This window comes from Pteropus medius, unplaced genomic scaffold, assembly GCF_902729225.1.
Source record: "Pteropus medius unplaced genomic scaffold, Ma_sr-lr_union100, whole genome shotgun sequence".
Lineage (NCBI taxonomy): Eukaryota > Metazoa > Chordata > Mammalia > Chiroptera > Pteropodidae > Pteropus > Pteropus medius.
Window position 1 is genome coordinate 7,245,028 of NW_024344240.1, and position 18,975 is coordinate 7,264,002.

General features: G+C 35.7%; 1 protein-coding gene across 1 annotated transcript in view; it reads right to left on the reverse strand.

The window, feature by feature from the left end:
* Positions 1 to 18,975, reverse strand: part of RP1 (RP1 axonemal microtubule associated) — a 330,366-nt gene that overhangs the window by 15,654 nt on the left and 295,737 nt on the right. The window contains 3 exon segments of the mRNA XM_039868930.1: positions 2,762 to 2,770; positions 2,890 to 3,027; positions 18,630 to 18,636. Coding sequence (XP_039724864.1) covers positions 2,762 to 2,770; positions 2,890 to 3,027; positions 18,630 to 18,636 — 154 coding nt within the window.

Here is an 18,975-nt window from a genome sequence, read left to right on the forward strand (position 1 = left end):
TTCCCCTAATGGTAATCGCTATCCTTTCAACACTTTTAATTTTAGTTTTTCCAGGTTTGAGACCATAAACAGAATCAAATATTGTGTGTTCTTTCTGACTGGCTGGCTTCACTCAATTTTTGTGAAATTTATTTAACAGCATATGTCCATTTTTGTTACTAAATAGTATTCTAAATTATCTATTCTACTACTTATGGGTAATAGTTCTTTCTAGGTTTCAAATATAATAAATAACATTGCTTAGACATTCCTGCATGTCTTTTTTTGTGTGTATATTTGTGTACATATCTGTTTGGGGACTGCTGGGTTATACAGCTTTAGTAAATAGTATTGATTTTCAAAAACGTTTAGACCAAAGTACACTCTGAATGCTCAGGGATGAGAGGTCAAGGTACATGCACCACAGGCTAATCAATACTTGGTATTGTCATTTTTTTTTTAAGCTTAAGCCATCTGATTGTGCACAATGACATTTCATTACAGTTTTTATTGTATTTTCCTGATTAGTAATAAATTTGGATACATTTTCACATTAATTGGATATTTAGATATTCTCTTTTATATTCAAGTGTCATGCTCATGTTTTAAATTGGATTATTTATCTTTTTCTTGTTGATTTGTGGGCACTATGTATGTAGTCTGAAAAGAAGTCCTTTGCCAGTACATGTTTAACAATATCTTCTCTCACTTTGTGACTTGTCTTTTTACTCTCTTAATGATATCTTAAGGAATAAAAGTCTTTACTCCTGAAATTGTGTAATTTATCTTTTCTTTCTTTTAGTCATCCTTGCTCTTGGTCTCGGTCTGTCAGCTTAGGTTCTAAAGGTATGCAGTCCCTGCTGCTAACAGCAGTGACCTCTAGAACGCACATTTGTATATTGGCTCTTATATTATACATGCTTCATGTTTTCTCTATTTTGTCTTTAAAGTCTCAGTTTATATAGGTACACTCATGTTCACAGCCGCATTATCACAATAGCCAAAAGGTGGAAGCAACCCAAGTTACATTAATCTATTGATGAATGAATGGATAAACAAAATGTGATATATACATACAATGAAATATTATTAAAGCTTAAGAAAAAGAAAATTCTGACACAAACTACAACATGGATAAAACTTGATGACATTGTGCTAAGAAAAATAAGCCAGTAACAAAAAGACAAATACTGTATGATTCCACTTAGATGAGGTACCTAAGGAAGTCAAATTAATAGAAACAGAAAATAGAATGGTGGTTGCCTGGGGCTGGGTAAGGGAAAAAGAGAGGGGGATGAAAGATACTGTTTAATGGGCACAGAGTTTCAGTTCTGCAAGACGAAAAGCGTTCTGAAGATGGACGGTGGTGATGGTTGCACAATAATGTGAATATATTCAATGACACTGAAATGTACACTTAAAATGGTAAATTTTGTTATGTGTATTTTACTGCAATTTTTATAAATCCTAGCTACTGTCAAGGCCATGAAAACTTTTTCTTATGTTATTTTCCAGATATTTTATTGTTTGCCTTTCATATTTAGACCTGAATTTGCATGGAATTGATTTTTTGGTTTCATGTAAAATAGGGCTCTTAATTTCTTTTTCTCAGTAATGATATCCAATTTACTCTCCAAATTTATTGAAAAGGCTATTCTTTTCCTGATACTTTACATTAGAATATGGGGATCTTTTCCTAACTCTATTCTATTTCTTTGCTGTATTTGTCTTGTCTTGTACCAATTAATGCTGTCTTAATTATCCTAACTTTATAATAAATCTTGATATCTGATAGAGTGAACTTTTCGATTTTGTTTTTCTCAAGATTAATAATCTTCAAGATTATTCTGAGTGTAATTGACTGCATTCCCATACAAATTTTAGAATTATATTGCCAATTTCTCTAAAAATGTATTTCTGGTAATTTGATTGGTATTGCATTGAAACTGCAAATGAATTTGGAAAGAAATGAGAGCTTTGTAATATTGAGTCTTTTAATCTAGGAACATAGTATATATTATTAATTTATATCTTTAAAAATTTTTTAAATAATATTTTGTAATTTTCTATGTAGAGGTTTTGCGTGGGCTATCACAGTGCCTGTTGTGCAATGGGTCTATGGATGGAGTAAGTATGAGGACAAGGATGGAGGTGTGCATGGCTCTAGGACATGGGCTCCCTCCTCTTAAGGCCACTTTAGTCATCCCTATTCATGATCCCGGTCTGTCAGCTGAAGTTCTAAAAGTATCCCGTCCCTGCTACCAATAGCAGTGACCTCTAGAATGCACTCTTGTCTTATATTGTCTCTACTGCTTTCTTTCTCTCCTTCTCCACATTTCTTCCCTATACTTTCTGGTATTACCTTCTCCATTAGTGACCTGCAAGACCTGCTGTAGGCTCTGCCGTGGGAGAACTCACATGAAGGTTCCACTTTTCAAGTGGGAATCTATGAAGGCTTGTCTTTGCTTCTAGGCCTGAACTGAACTCCATCCCCAGGAAAACTCTTAAATCTCTGCACAGCACCTCAGGCTCTTCACTCTCATTTTCTGATTGGCTTCTTGCTTTTATGCTTTTCTTCTATTTTGTTATAAGCTAGACTTACAAATGGCCATTTTGTTATAAGCTAGACTGCCTTCGCTGGAAGAAGAATCATGATGATTTGTTTGTTTGTTTGTTTTTAATAAAAAAAGAAACTAAGTTATTTATGGTTGCATTGCTTTGGTTAAGTCCAACCTCGACTCAACTCCAGAACAATAAGATGCACAACAAGAAGTGACCACACTTTCCTGCTCTTCCTGGTTGGTACCAAATGAGTGACTCAGGAATTTTCTGTTTTGTCTTTTTACTTAAAGAAATTAGGAAGGATGGTAGGTATGAATTGATAAGAATCTTTCTATTATCTGTCCACACAGAAAATTGACTTTGTTATTTTTGGATTGATGAAGCGTTTGATTACCCGAATCTCCTCTGGTGCCGACAAAGTTGATAAATACGTTAGACTTTGTCTCGGCACCTGGCTTCCTGACAGTGTACATGTAGATCTCATAACTACCACCGAAATGTCATAGACGTCTGATATTATCTTTCTCATTTTTATTTTATTTTTGAATATAGTACATATCCTGGAGAGGAATTAGAATGTTCTTTAATCTAGTTGACATGTGTTTCTCTGTGGTACTTGGCTCCACTTTTTTCTTATGTGTACCCCTATTCAAACATATTCCTGGCCACTTCATGTTTACCTCATTCATGCAGACTACCAGCTATTCCCAGAATTACTATTTCAAAATAATTATTGTTAGCAATTATATACTTCCATTAACCACTACATTTTTACAGTTATTATGAAAACTTGTATTTTTTTTTTTAAAAAACCTCTTAATTAGATGAAAGTAGTAAATTTTCTCCCTGAAGTTTGGCTGTTCTAATCATAGCTAGTCACTCATGCTGCTCCTTCATGGAGATTACTATTCTAATAATGGAGATTTTTAATAGCCCTCTTAAGAGAAAAAATAGAAAGATCCTAAAGCAATGCAACTTTAAATATATTTTTTAAGAAAAAGCTCAGTGAAGAACCAGCAAATTATAATCCTCTATATTTGACCTTAGAATTAGGCAATATCTGTGACACAGGTAAAAGTCACTAATTAGAAAAATCATTCTCACTGATACTACTAATATGAATAATACCTTGGATACAAGGAGTAATTTTTTCAAGTCTTAGAATTCTTTATAAATCATACTCTGTGCAGTTGAACAGTTGCATTTATAGAAATTCACATTAACATTTTCCAAAGAACTCAGAGATGAAAATCAACAAGTCAGAAAACAAGGTAAGCGAGAAACATTGTCTGTTTCCATCACGCCTGACCTTTGAAAAGACAAATGTGGTATATTGGGAAATGGTGTAAGCATAGAAGATAAATCAGTTTCTTTGTGCAGTCTTACATACTCTAAAATACCCCAGAGTGAAACCCAGTTGAGCTTAAGCAGAAAATTAGAACATTTCTCATGAATTTAGGATGACCAAAGAAATCTTTTAAACTATCTAGAAAAAAGACCTGGTCTTACAACATGTGCAATTGCCAAAACCAAATTAAGCCAAAACTTACACTAGAATTCTTCATGAAAACAAGTATGTGAACAAGTATGATTGAAAGTCTTTATAGGGAAACTATGCCTCTGTTTGCTGAGAATTTTTTCTTCATTTCAGATGAAGAGTGAACATGTTTACAACTTTAAAAAACAATACATTTAAAATGTTAGAACACATATAAAACTAAAAATAAATTAATAGTTAAAGGTTTAAAAAGTATATATCAACAAGTATTTAGAACAGAGATAGTATATTGATAACATAAAGAACAGCACTCAGCCCTCCCTCAACCACTGTACACATCCCATGATCAAATCATGCCCCTTGCCTGCTACTTGCACACACCTTAAATACTTCTCAACACTTTTCCCAGAAGCTGCTATAAATTAAGTTGAATATACATAAACAAATAAAAAAAAAACTTGCCATCTAAAATTCAAAGAATAGTAAATGTACTGGGAAATTTAGAACAAAGAAGTTATCATAGTTGAGCACTAAAATTTATTCTCAAACCACATCAGAAAGAGTAACATAGTTTGACTTGGAAGTTAAAAGAAAACATAATCCCACCCAGATAAACAGCCATTCTGCTGGGATCTTTGACATTGACTTCACTTTAATTGTATTAGATAACAGAATTCACTAAGCATTGCTGTAGTTCTGCAACAAAATCATGTAGGTTCTTTTTTAAAAGACTAAATTTGTAACAATATATTCTAACTCCAAACTTTTTATGATCCTTAAGGCAATATAGTTTTTTTTTCTTCTTAAACTTAACTCAATGGGAGAATTTAAAGAATGCTTAGTTAATATATTGTTTAGACTTGCCCTAAAATAGCACGTTTTAAATGTGTCTTAGCAAGTGAAAATTGCAGCAAATCCTTTTTTGAATCCCTCACCATGGGCATGAAAGTCAGGGCTCAGTGCTGATTTAAAGGCAGAGCCATATGTTCTAGCTAACAGACACGCATTCTCTTAAAAAACTTCAGAAGGCTAACAAGTTATCTTTACTCTAAGAGAGAGACCTCTCACACACAGGAGGTGAACTTGTGAGGGAGCCCAACAGTAAGTCCAAAATGTGAGTTGCAAGAAAATTTAAAATTAGCTCAATTACTTGAAAAATACAAGGCTGGGTTTCCAGAAATCGATGTTATACAAAATGGAAGAGATCATGTTACTAGAACATTCTGACTATAAATAATCATTCTTAAAGCAATGGCTTTAAGTAATTATTAATATATCTATCACCATGATTTAGCTAAAAGTATCTGAAAGTGTTAACTTGTTGGCTTAGATTATCCATGTATGTTGGACATTTTTGCCAAAATTTGTAAATGTTCTTTTTACCATAGTCGATGCTAAATTTTTCTTTCTGAGACTTAATCAGTAGCTTCAGCTGCTTATGAAAGCCTTATTCATTCTGACAAAGTCTGCCATAAATATAGAATAAAACGCTTGTCTTCCTGTTTGCCACAATTGTCATCTAATTCATTTGATAGTTAAATTATATATTTTAAACACTTGGGGGCATTTTTTCCACATGTGTTCTTAATGTCATCATCTTTAATACTCTCATCCTTTCATTTACCTATATTTATTGTCATTTCAACAATTCCCCATCTCTCAAGGAATACACATGGTACACGTATTATTGTCAAAGCTCGGCATTCTTTGGGCTCATAAACTTATGGCCTACATAATAAGAGTTAACTTCATCTCATTAGTGACACAAAAATTTGTCAAATGTTCACCTGCAGGTTTTTTTCCAAACATCATTTTAGGCCAGAGTTTGTGTCAAGAGTTTGTTAATGATGATTTATCAGCATCAACTCCAAACATTAACATCTCCATAAATAGTGCCCTTAAGAGAAATAGTATCCTTATTGCAGTAAGCACAGAGTATATGGCTCTTTGTGGGGACATATATAATTTTTTAATCACAAGGATATATTAAAAATTTCTCATGGCTGAGGAGAGGGTCAAAATAAATTCCTCAAATATAATTTTTCATAGGAAGTTTAGGAGAGAGAAACCAAAGCTATTGTAGGATGTGTGTTTCCTTTATCAGAAGTTAAGAGGAAGAAGGCAATACTAGAGATGAAGTAGAAAAAGACACCTCAAGAATGACCAAAGAAAACAAAGGATGGCCTTCATACCAGCGCTCCTCTCTACATCTGAAGATAATATTCAGGAACCAAGGTATCCAGATGGAGTAGAAAAGGGAGCAGAATGAGAACTCTTGACCAGTTTTTGATTAAAAGAAACTAAGCTTTATGTTGAAAGTGACTGAGCTTATTTTGAGTTAAATGATTAAGATTTCCATCATCAGTGAAAACAGGGGTTTAGATTATTTCTGAGTCAATTTTGTAGAAATATGATTTACATGTAGCAAAATTCACTCTTTTAAAGTATATGGTTTGATGAGTTTTGTCAAATGTTTACAAGTCCTGTAAGTACCAGCACAATCAAGATAGAGAATATTTCCATCATCCCCAAAAGTTTCCTCCTGAGGGGTATGATTTTAATCAGTTGTGGAGAATGAAAAAAAGTTATATTTTTGTACACCTCAAAGTTATAATCGTGAAGATTCAAATTTATCATGTGATGATAAAAACAATGCAGTGTAATAACATGGATGACATCTAGAAAGATTCTTATACGTGATACCTATTTTGAGTGAATATATAAAGAAATTGAATCCAATAAACTGTTTATAAAATATATTTAGTACAGTTTTGTAATTTTAATCTGAATTCCATTTGAAGGATCACCACCTAATATCCTGTCATGCCAGAAGTTTCTGATTCCCTTGGTGGCCCATTTCTTGATTACCTAAGGTATCAAATATGTGGTAATGATGGAAGCCTTTTCGCAAAGTGTTTTAAATTTTAGACATGAGAAATTTATTTCTAGAACAAAAATGAGTCTTATACCATCAAGAGAAAAGGATCATCACTAACCCAGTCTAAGATGTTAAGATTAAACTTAAGAAGTACTATTGGCCACACAAACTCAGCCCAGAAGTAAATGTGGAAAAGAGCAGTCATCTAATCCCACAGCCTGCCATTTATCAGTATTAGAATATCTAATAAATTAGTTGAACCAGAAAAATTTCCTCCTAGATTTAGGCAGCCATTGCCAGAGGAATATCCAAAAGGGAAGCAATCTTCTCAATTTAGGATGATTTTGAATATATCATGAAGGAATATTTGGCAATTCTGTTATTAATGTCATCCGAAATTATAGACGATTTATCAAAAAGTGATGGCTGTGTTCATAGAATTGTCCATAGTCCAAGCCATCGTCCACCCTCACACTGAGCCTACTTCTGCAGGAGTGAATTATCCGTATTGAGCCTCTTGGTCTCCCTCTTTTAAACTCCATGTGTCTTAAGTGAAGGGCTCAGGTCTTTTTCACTTTTGAACCCCTAGCACATGTAAATGTTTGCTGAATAATACTAAATAAGTAAATACCTATTAATCCATCCATCAAAAAGTGTTGTGTACTGCTCTCTGCTGGTTGAGCAAAGAACTGCTTAAGTATGAGTCGTCTAAAATATGCTATGGCTGCTCTTTACCCAGAATGTCCTTGCACCAACTCTACCTCCTCTCTTTTTGCTACCAACTTTGCTCTCATCTGCAGTTTATCTCAGGGTCCAGCTGACTCCTGGCTCTTTGGCTTTGTCTCCTAGTTTTAGATCTAGATGTGTTAATAGGAATGAGCAAGATAGTTTGGCTTCCCAGAATGACCCTCTCTAAAGAGCATCATCCACACTAGTCCCAGAAGCAACGGAAGAAGGCAAGGGATAGGCAGAGAACAAGCGTTGTAAAGTCCTTCATGCCAGACTGAGTTCACTTAAAATGACTGTTCATCTTCTTATGGCCCAGTGATGTTATTCTATTTCGATTCAAACCATCCAAGATTCTCAATCTGCTGCTGCTGCTGTGCTGCAAAAAGCCTCCATTTTTCAAATAAATAATAGGGTCACATAAAAAATATCATTCTTCCAGTTGTATCCTGAATGTTGCAGACTTCAGTTCTCCTTCTAGGGTACGTTGTTTAAATTTTCATTGAGAAGTGACCTATGAGATGTATTCTAGAGAGACATGCTTCTGTGCAAATGTGTGTAGGTGTACACACACACACACACACACACACACACACACACTCCATGACCCTGAGTTGGGGGTAAACACATTAATAGTCTAGTGATACTCGTGGGAACTTAAATCTTAAGTAGGGCCCTAACTGGAAAATTCTTCCATGCAGAATCTTCCAAATATTTAGTTCCCAAATCTGAGATGTGGTACCAAAGGGATAGTCTCCCAACTCTCTCCAGCTAGCAAATGACCCAGGGCCCACAATCTCTCAGTCCCCCTTCTTCCATCCCAGGATACAGAATACATCTCAGGTCTTACCAATTTTGTGTGACATAAACAAATGATCAGAGTCTAAAGTAAGGGTTAGAAAGCCATGAACTTTGTACTTGTGTCCCCACCCCTATCAAAATACACACGATATTTTTAGTAAATGTAAGTTTGTTTGTTTTTTAATTTTTTTCTCTGAATATTTTCCTAATCAGAAAAAAAAGAAATGTGATTGTTTATGTTTGGGGGACTTCTCTATGCCATGTTTTTAGTCATGCTGTTCAAATATTCCTGGATAATACTGAATGACTTTGCCCTGCCAAACCCTTATGTAGACACTGGGTGTGAGCCAGCCCTCCTTTGCACATGGGTATCTGTGTACTGCTCACACCACCTTAGGAGTATAAGCATTGGCACCGAAACCTGGGGAACTATACAGCAGTGGTCCCCAACGTTTTGGCATTAGTGCTCCTATGAGAATCTAATGCCTGATGATCTGAAGTGGAGCTGAGGCAATGATGCTAGAGTTGGGAAGTGGCTGCAAATAGAGATGAAGCTTCACTCCTTGGTCCACTGCTCACCTCTTGCTGTGTGGCCTGGTTCCTAATGGGCCACGGTACCAGTCCGTGGCCCAGGGATTGGGGACCCCTGCTTTACAGGCAGCACAACTGAACTTCCTCAAGACAAATCCTTCGGCTGAATCTTTAATTCGATTTAATTAATGGGCTGTTTCAGTGCTTTCTTTCAGGTCACCAAGAATTAAGCTTTTTCAGCACTCATTGTGGTGTGATCATGTTGATACAAATTGCCCAAAGAAATCAGATCTCAGAAACAGATGGTTAGTGGGATTCAGTGTTAAACATGTGCAGACACTTCAGTCTGCACTGGAGATCTGTGATCCAAGACCATACATGTTGGTGATTCAGGGCTGAATCTTCATGTGCTTCTTGAAAATACTTATCCTATTGCTGAAGAAGAAGTACCTTTGAGCTGTAGAAATAAGTGCCAGGGTGGGGAGGGAAGTGGAATTTCTTGCTGTTTTATACAAGATCACCAGGAATGCCTCACTGAGAAAGTCCCTTGGACCAGAGACCTAACTGAAAGCGAAGGAGCTGGCCATGCAGAGGCCTGGTGGAGGCATAGGACAGCAGACAGGACAGAAGGGCAGAGGTCTGGTGCCATCAGAGAGCACTGAGGCTGGAGTTGTGGGGAGGTGAGTAGGCCTTGTAGGAAGTTATGATGGCTTTGACTTTTACTCTCAGTAAGTTAGGAAAACTTTGGAGGGTTATAAGCAAAGGAGTGACATAATATGACTGATATTTTCAGAAGGCCACTCTGACTGTAGGGTTGAGAATAGCCTGTTTTAATCCTGAGGTGTTCTTTGTGTTTGCTCTCCCAGAATAATATCAACTAAATGCTACAAAGGAAACAAAAGAGAAAGGCAAGTCAAAGGGAGAATACAAAAAAAAAAAAAAATTCTATGTTGAATGCCTGCTATGTGACAAATTCTATAGTCATAGCCCTTCACATACTCCTGATGGAAACATCGTGGGGTGACCATATTTCTGGTTTGCCTGAATGGTCCTGATTGACATCTGTTGTTCTCACAAACTTATTAACAGAGTCTTTCTTCTCTCTGAAAAATGTCATGGTTTGGATGGTGAATTATTCGGTGATCACTCTAATAATAGGTATTATATACCCCATTTTATAGGCAAACTGAGACAGAAAATCTGTGCAACTTGCCCTAATTCACAAAGCCAGTGATTGAGACCAAGATTTGAAGCAATACTCTGCTTCTCTGAGCTTCAATTGTTTTGTCAATAAAAAGGTCTGTTTCTTTCCGAAGCCCACATTTTCCCCTTGAACATGGGTATTGTGGTAAAGGCTAAAGCATTAAAAGAAGCTTGCTTGTTTTTTTAAACTTATCTTAGCTCAGCTATTATCATCCAAAACTTGCTGTAGGTTATCCTAAAGTGTTTTGAAAACAAGTGTTTTCTCACTACTCAAAGTCTGATAAATACGAATATTTTGAAGCAGACACATTTCTATTACGATGATACTTTCTTACAATCACAGACAGTTATTTCTTGATTTCAAAGTAAACCTCTAAGCATACCTGTGAGCTTGCTGAAACGTAGCATCAAACACTTCTTTACCCACAGATGTGGCCCTAAACCCCAAACCTCACCTCTCATTGTCACCTAAAGAAAGCCTGGAGCCAGAACTTGTAAAGCAGCCACTGTGAGCTCAGTCGGCACTCTTTTCAGCTCTGGGCCACCCCTGCTGGCCATTAACTAAAGATTTTTAAGGAAACCAAGCAAGGGTGATAAGCAACTCCTGGTGCCTTTGCCCAAGAACATGGCAGACGGTGAATAAATAGGAGCTTATGTGGACAAGCTCATCTTGGCAGTGCTAGTGTCCGAGAGGAGATCGCTCTGATCCCACCATCAATCTAGCTTAGCCCCCAAAGAGTGATGATTTATAGACTAATAGTCTCAAAAACCCTTTTTCTTTTGAAAACTTTCCAGTAATCGTTTGAAAAGAAGAGGCAAAGTCACAAAATTAATTGGTTCAGAGTATAAGTGCCAACTGTAAAAAAAAAAGCACTCTTTTTATGCTACTAAACTAAAAACTAAATAAAACTCTCAAGCATGTCCCTAGGACTCTATCCAGCTAGGCGAGCCTAAGAATTAACAGCTTCATTTTTTTAAAAAAAGTTCTTCTACTTCACTCTTTGTGTTCTCCCCTGGGCCAGCTTCAGAATGTTTTAGCAGATGGACAGGCAATCCCAAAATATTAAAGGCCAACTCTCCTCATTCCTTTCAAATCTAAATCAGAGAAGCACCAATTCAGTGGTCTGACTCTGCTCTGCCTTCCCCTAATGTCACAGGAATAGTAAAATGAACCTATTGGTGGCACTAAGAATGACTTTCCTAAAGCAGTACTCAGCAAGTCCAGACTGCTCATTGCTCACCGGTAGGTTTTGATTCCTACTTAATTCCTGAACATTGATGTGTCATTATTTTTTCATTTTCTTATTTTAATGATTTTCCCTAAATGAGCAAATATTCAGTCTGATAAAGGGGCAGCTGGATTGATTTTTCCAAACTGGAATAAAATGAGAAGACTGGATCAGATTAGCTCCAAGTACCATGTATTGCATTATATTATCTTGTAGGAGAAATTGCTGTAAGAAATGTTTGGTATGCTTCAGGTAAGAAATTACCCCTTTAAATAGGAGATGCTAATAGACAAAGTTTCATTAGCTCTTTTGGGAAAAGGATGAACAGAAAGATGCAGCGGAGACATGCTGAGCCTTTATTGCTGCTCAAGTTAAATGAACCCAAAAATCAATAGTTCATTTAAAGTACAATGGAGTTTCTTTCATATCTTGGATTTTTTTAAACCCATACAACTGCTTTCCACATTTTCTTTTTGCATGTAACAAATTGTGCATATGTCAAATCTGAGGCAATGGGAAGAAATACAAAATAGTTCACTAGAATTTAAAGTTCATTTTTAAATAATGTAGCTTTTAAAAACACTATAAATTGAGTTATAACTCAAGTATCAGGCCAATAAGATTTATTATGTTTCTCCTTGGCACCATGAATTTAAAAATTCTTCTTTATATCAATTTCAAGAAGCAGAAAGGATCCTTGACAGATGTTAGCAACTGGGTATATTAGATAGATCCTAAGATTCTAAATTTATTGTTTTTTAACTTCTGGATATCAGTTCTAATATTTTCTCATATATACTCTGTAATTTCTTACATGCCTATATCGGTTAAAAATGATTCATGTAACAGAACATACAATTTTCTGATTCTTTAAAAAAATTTTTAATTCAATTTATTTAAACAATACATAAAAACAGCTCACCTAATTCTCTCACCCTCCGCCACATACCTCCTGCAACCACCAATATGGTCTCTGTATCTATGAGCTTGGTTATTTTTTGCTATCAGTGTTTTATTTGCTTTGTTTTGTTTGTGTTTTTATTTTGGATTCCACATATAAGAAAGATCATATGGAATTTGCCTTTCTCTGTCTGGCATATTTTACATAGCATAATGCCATAGAGGTCCATCCATATTGTTGTAAATGGCAAGATTTCATTCTTTTTATAATTGAATAATATTCCATTGTGCATACATACTACAATTTGTTTTTTAATTTTTTTCTTATTTAATTATAGCTGGCATACAATATTATATCACTTTCAGGTGTACAACACAGTGATTAGACATTTATATAACTTACAATGTGATTACTCTGATAAATCCAGTACCTATCTGACATAATACATAAATATTAAAATATTATTGACTATATTCCTAATGCTATACTTTACATCCCTATGACAATTTTATAACTCCCAACTTGTACTTCTTAATCCTTTCCTTTTTTCACCCAGACCCCCAACCACCCTCTCATCTGGCAATCACCAATTTGTTCTCTATATCTATGAATTTTCTCTGTTTTGTTCATTTGTTTATTTTGTTCCTTAGATTCCACGTGTAAGTGAAATCATATGGCATTTGTCTTTCTCTGTCTGATTTACTCCACTCAGCACAATACCCTCTAGGTCCATCCATGTTGTTGCAGATGGCAAGATTTCATTTTTTTTTTTTTTTTATGGTGGAGTAATTTTCCTTTGTATATATGTATCACCTCTTCTTTATCCATTAATCCACCGATGGGCACCCAGGTTGCCTCTATGTCTTGGCTATTGTAACTTATGTTGCAATGAGCATATGGATATATATGTCCCTTTGAAGTAGTGTTTTGGGTTTCTTCTACATATCCAGAAACGGGATTACTGGGTCTTTCTTTGTCTCTTGTTATAGTCTTTGTTTTAAATTCTATTTTGTCTGGTATAAGGATTGCTACCCCAACTTTTTAAAAATTTCTATTTCATGAAATATCATTTTCCTTCCTATTACTTTCACTCTGTGTGTGACTTTAGATCTGAAGTGGGTCTCCTGTATGCAGCATATGTAAGGGTCTTGTTTTCTCATCCATTCAGCTATCCTGTCTTTTGATTGGTACATTTAATCCATTGACATTGAAAGTAATTTTTGATACATATGTAGTTATTGTCATTTTATTATTCAAACTTTTATCTTTCTTCTCCTTCTCCTCCTTCTTCCTCCTTCCTCTTCCTCCTCCTCCTCCTCCTTCTCTTTCTTGTCTTCATCTTCATCATTTTTTTCTTAATGAAGTCCCTTTAACATTTCTTGTAATACTGACTTAGTGGTGATGAACTCCTTTAGCTTTTTCTCATTTGGGTAAGTCTTTATCTGTCCTTCGATTCTAAATGATAGCTTTGCTGGGTAGAGTAATCTTGGTTGTAGGTCTTTGCTTTTCATCCTTTCTAGCCTGCAAAGTTTCTGTTGAGAAATCAGCTGACAGTCTTTTGGGATCTCCCTTGTAGGTAACTAACTGCTTTCCTTTATCTGCTTTTAGAGTTCTTTGTCTTTAACCTTTGGCATTTTAATGATGATGTGTCTTGGTGTGGGCTTCTTTGGATTCATCTTGTTTGGGACTATATGTGCTATATGTGCTTCCTGGACTTGTATGTCTATTTTATTTGCCAATTTATGGAATTTTTTCTATCATTGTTCCTTCAAATAGATTTTCAATTCCTTTCTCTCTCTTACCCCTATGATGTAAATAATGGTACACTTGATGTTGGCCCAAAGGTCCCTTAAACTATTCTCATTTTTTTGGACATTTTTTCTTGTTCCTGTTCTGACTGGGTGTTTTCTGCTACCTTATCTTCTAAATTGCTGTTTCGATCCCTTGCTTTATTTAATCTACTGTTGTATTCTACTCTAATGTATTCTTCATTTTGGTTGCTGTAGTCTTCATTTCTGACTGTTCTTTTTTATGTTTTTTATCTCCATTTTTGTTTATTTCTTTGTTAAAGTTCTCACTGAGTTCATTTACACTTCCCCTAAGTTCATTGAGCATTTTTATAACCAGTGTCTTGAGCTCTGATTCTGGTTGATTGCATATCTCCATTTTGTTTAGCTCTTTTTCTGGAACTTTGTTCTTTTCTTTCATTTTTCTGGAACTTCATTCTTTTTCTTTGTTCTTTTCTTTCTTTCTTTGTCTTCCCATTTTGGTTGCCTCCTTGCATTTATTTTGATGTTTTAGGTAAGGCTGCTATATCTCCTGGTCTTGTGTAGTCTGGTCTTATGTAGAGTGGCCTTATGTAGTAGGTGTCCTGTAGAGCCCAGTTGCTCAGTCTCCCTGCCTAAGTTGTGAGCTCTAGGTATATCCCTTGTATGGATTATATGTATGCCTTCCTATTGTAATTGAGCTTTTGTTGCTGTTTGTATGTCAATGGGAGGTATTGACCCACAGCTGACTGATCATGAGCACTGATCAGTGACTACAGTGGAAGAGCAGTTTTGCAGGGGCTGACCATGCAGAGCAAGATTCATTTTAGCAGGGTTCTGGTGTCTGCCTAGTCTGCCCTTTGTGTATGTCATCTGAGGATGAGGTCCTAGGTAGTGCTCTGGTCCAAAGGTGACCACCAGATGTGCCAGAATCAGGACTTGCTGGGAGGGGCCCCAGAGCAAAAAAAAATCAGCTAAAGCCTGTGCCCTGCTTGCAGCCACCTGATGTGAGCCACCTCAAAAGGCCAAGCCTTGAACCAAGGCCAGCTGGCCCTAGTGCTGAGTTTGGGTCTGCTATGCAAGAGGTATGGGGCACACCAAGGCTAGCACTGCTTATATGGGGTTTGTGAGCCTTTGAGAGATTTTAGAAAAGTCCACACATGAGCCAAAACAGGCCATGGAAAAGCCACTGGAAGCAGCTTAAGTGGGCCCACAATCTGGATGGAGGAGATTTCAGGGAATCATCAGGATGGAGCTAATGGTGTTAGCTACGGAGATCCAGATATGGTGGCTGCTTTTGCCCACGGTCTGGGTAGGGGTAAGGGCTCAACCAAGAAATAATGGATTCTGCCAGCACTTCTGTTTAGGAGAAATCTTCCCCTACAGCCCTCTCCCTGAAGCCAAACAATTCAGTTCCTCCTCTTATATGCCTTTCAAACTGCTTCCTCAAGGCTGGAGCTCAGAGCAAGTGAGTCTGTCAGTGAATAAGTCTGTCAGTGAATAAGTCTGTGTACAGGCCATTTAAAAAGAACACCTGGGATTCCAACTACCCTCTGTCTTACTCAACCACAATCTCCACTGGTTTTCACAGCCAGGAGAATTCTCTTCTTGGCACTGGAACCCTGAGCTGGGGAGCCTGGTGTGGGGCTGGGACCTCTCACTCTTCCAGGAGACCTCACAGACAAGATATCCTTCACAATTTTTAATTGCCACATGTAGGTATGGGACCAGCTCATTCCGCATTTCTGTCCCTCCTTCTCAAGGTGGCTTCTTCTGAATGTCCTTGGTTGTAGCGCTTCTGTTCAACTAGACTTCAGGCAGTTAATGGTTGTTCTGTAATTCGGTTGTAATTTTGATGTGGTCATCAGAGCAGGTAAGCACAGCCTCTACTTACTCTGCCATCTTGACTATAAATCTACATACCATGATTTCTTTATCAATTCATCTGTCTATGGACACTTAGATTTTTTCCATATTTAGGCTATTGAAAATAATGCTGCAATGAAATGGCTGTAAACATAGCCTATTGAATAGTGTTTTCATTTTCTTTGGATAAACACCCAGAAGTGGAATTGCTGGATCACGCGGCAATTTTATTTTTAATTGTTTAAAGAAATTCCATAATGTTTCCATAGTTGTTGCATCAATTTCATTTCTACCAACAGTATTCTCATTTCTCTGCATCATCACCGACACTTGTTATTTCTAGTCTTTTTGATAATAGCCATTCTGACAGGTGTGAGGCAATATCTCATTGTGGTTTTTATTTGCATTTTCCTGATGATTAATGATGTTGAGCATCTTTTCATGTATCTATTGATTATGTCTTTGTCTCCTTTGGAAAAATATATTCAAATCTTCTGCTCATTTTTTAAATAGATTTTTTTTTTCTTGAGCTGTACAAGTTCTTTATATATTTTGGATACTAGTCCATTATCAGATACATAATTTGCAATTATTTTCTTCCATTTTGTAGTTTCCTTTTTATATTATTGATGATTTCCTCTGCTGTGCTTCTTTTGATGTAAGCCTACTTGTTTAGTTTTGCTTTTGTTGTTTTTACTTTTGGTGTCAGATTAAAAAAAAAAAATCATCACTAAACCTACATCAAGAAGTTATCATCTGTGTTTCTTCTGGAAATTTTATGGTTTCAGGTCTTATGTTTAAGTCTTTAATATTTTTTGAGTTAATTTTTATGTATGGTGTAGCATAGTGGTCCAGCTTCATTCTTTTGCATGTAGCTATCCAATTTTCCCAGCACCATTTATTGAAGAGACGGTTCTTTCCCCACTGTATATTTCTGGTTTCTTTGTTTTAAAGTGATCATCTATGGGTGTGTTTATTTCTAGGCTCTCTATCCTGTTTCATTGATTTATGTGTCAGTTTTTATGCCAATACCATACTGTTTTGACTACATAGCTTTGTAATATAGTTTGAAATCAGGGACCGTGATGCCTCCAGCTTTGTTGTTCTTTCTCAAAATTGATTTAGCTATTTGGGATCTTTTGTATTTCTATACAAATTTTAGAATGGTTTATTCTATTTCTGTAAAAAATACCATTAGAATTTTGACTGAGATTGCATTGAATTAGTATGTTGCTTTAGGTAGTATGGACATTTTGACAATATTAATTTTTCCAATCCATGAGCATGAAATGGCTTTTTGTTTATTTGTATCTTCTTCAATCTTTTTCATTAATATCATATAGTTTATAGTATACAGGTCTTTTACATTTTTGGTTAAGTTTATTTCTAGGTATTTTATTCTTTTTGATGTAATTGTAAATAGAACTGTATTATTAATTTCTCTTTCTGATAGTTTATTATTGGTGTAAAAAAATACTACAGATTTCTGTGTATTGATTGTGCATCCTGTAACTTTACTGAATTTGTGTACTGGTTCTAACAGTTTTTTGATGGAGTTTTTAGGATCTTCTATAAATAATATGTCATCTAAAAATGGTGAAAGAATTATTTCTTCTTTTCAAATTTATGTGCATTTTATATCTTTTTCTTGCCTCATTGCTCTGGCTAGAACTTCTAATACTGTGTTGGATAAAATAGATTGGACTAAACATCCTTGTCTTGTTCCTGACCTTAGAGGAAAAGCATTCGGCTTTTTACAATTGAGTATAATGTTAGCTATGAGCTTGTCACACATGGCCTTTATTACATTAGATGTTCCCTCTATAACTGAGAGTTTTTAATCATAAAGAGTTTTTAATCATTAAAAGATGTTGGTGTTCATCAAATGCTTTTTCTTCATCTATTGAGATTATCATAAGATTTTTATCCTTTTTTGTTAATGTAGCGTACAGGTTGACTGATTGAGAATGTTGAACCATCCTTGCATTCCTAGAATAAATCTCACTTGATCATGGTATAAGATCCTTTTAATGTGTTGTTAAATTGTGTTTGCTAATATTTTGTCGAGAATTTTTTTAATCTATATTCAACATGGATATTGGCCTGTTATGCTAAATTTCTTAGGAACCTTCTATCTTTTCAACTTTAGTCATCTGAACATCTCCGGACACAACTACCATCTTCACATAACTGTAGAACAATTAAAACCATTAGGAACTGCAGCTTTATTAAATGAAATTTTCACATAAAAATGCTTTTGCAAACTGTCAAAATATATACAAATATAAAAAATCAATATTATTAAATAGCTCTCTTTTCATTAAACTGGTCTTATCCTAAATCTTTTTTTGCCATATCTGAATTAATCAAGTATTTCCATGGCACACAGCCCATGTGTTCTGTACCATTATAACAGGGATTGAGAATATGTAAAATGAAGCTCCTGCTGGGAGACAAGGCTAACCAATATGAAGCAAGTATTGAAAGACTAGACTCTCCATATAAATTTAGAGAAAACAGACTGAAATGGAGTAGCAGAGATAATGACTTTGGTTTGGGATGTGTGGAGTTCAAAGCATCAGTGAGTTTTGAAGTGAAGCCTTTTGAGGAAAGCTTAGAGAAGAAAGTGATGAAAGGGCAGAAAGAAGAGAGTCATTAGACTGAAGATGATAACCAAAACCATGAAAACTAAACAACTGCTGGGGAATGGGAGCCCCATCTGAATCATCTTTATGTCCTCTGGCTCTCATTAATCCTGGCACACACTAGGAATCTAACACCCATTTGTATAGAAATGTTTCCCTTTATTTTGTATGGAATGGCTGTATAGACCATGAATTGGTATTAAAGATGATGAGGTGGTGAATTGCCTCATGGAATACTGGGGCTCTAAGCAAGAAAGACGGCAGAGTTGAAGATGAAGATGTGTTATTTCTCTGTGTAGAGTTAGCAATAGAAGTTAGGGTGAGGCTCAAAAGGGTAGTAAAGAATCAAGCATTTAAACCCACATATTCAAAGAAAGAGGACTAAGTAGA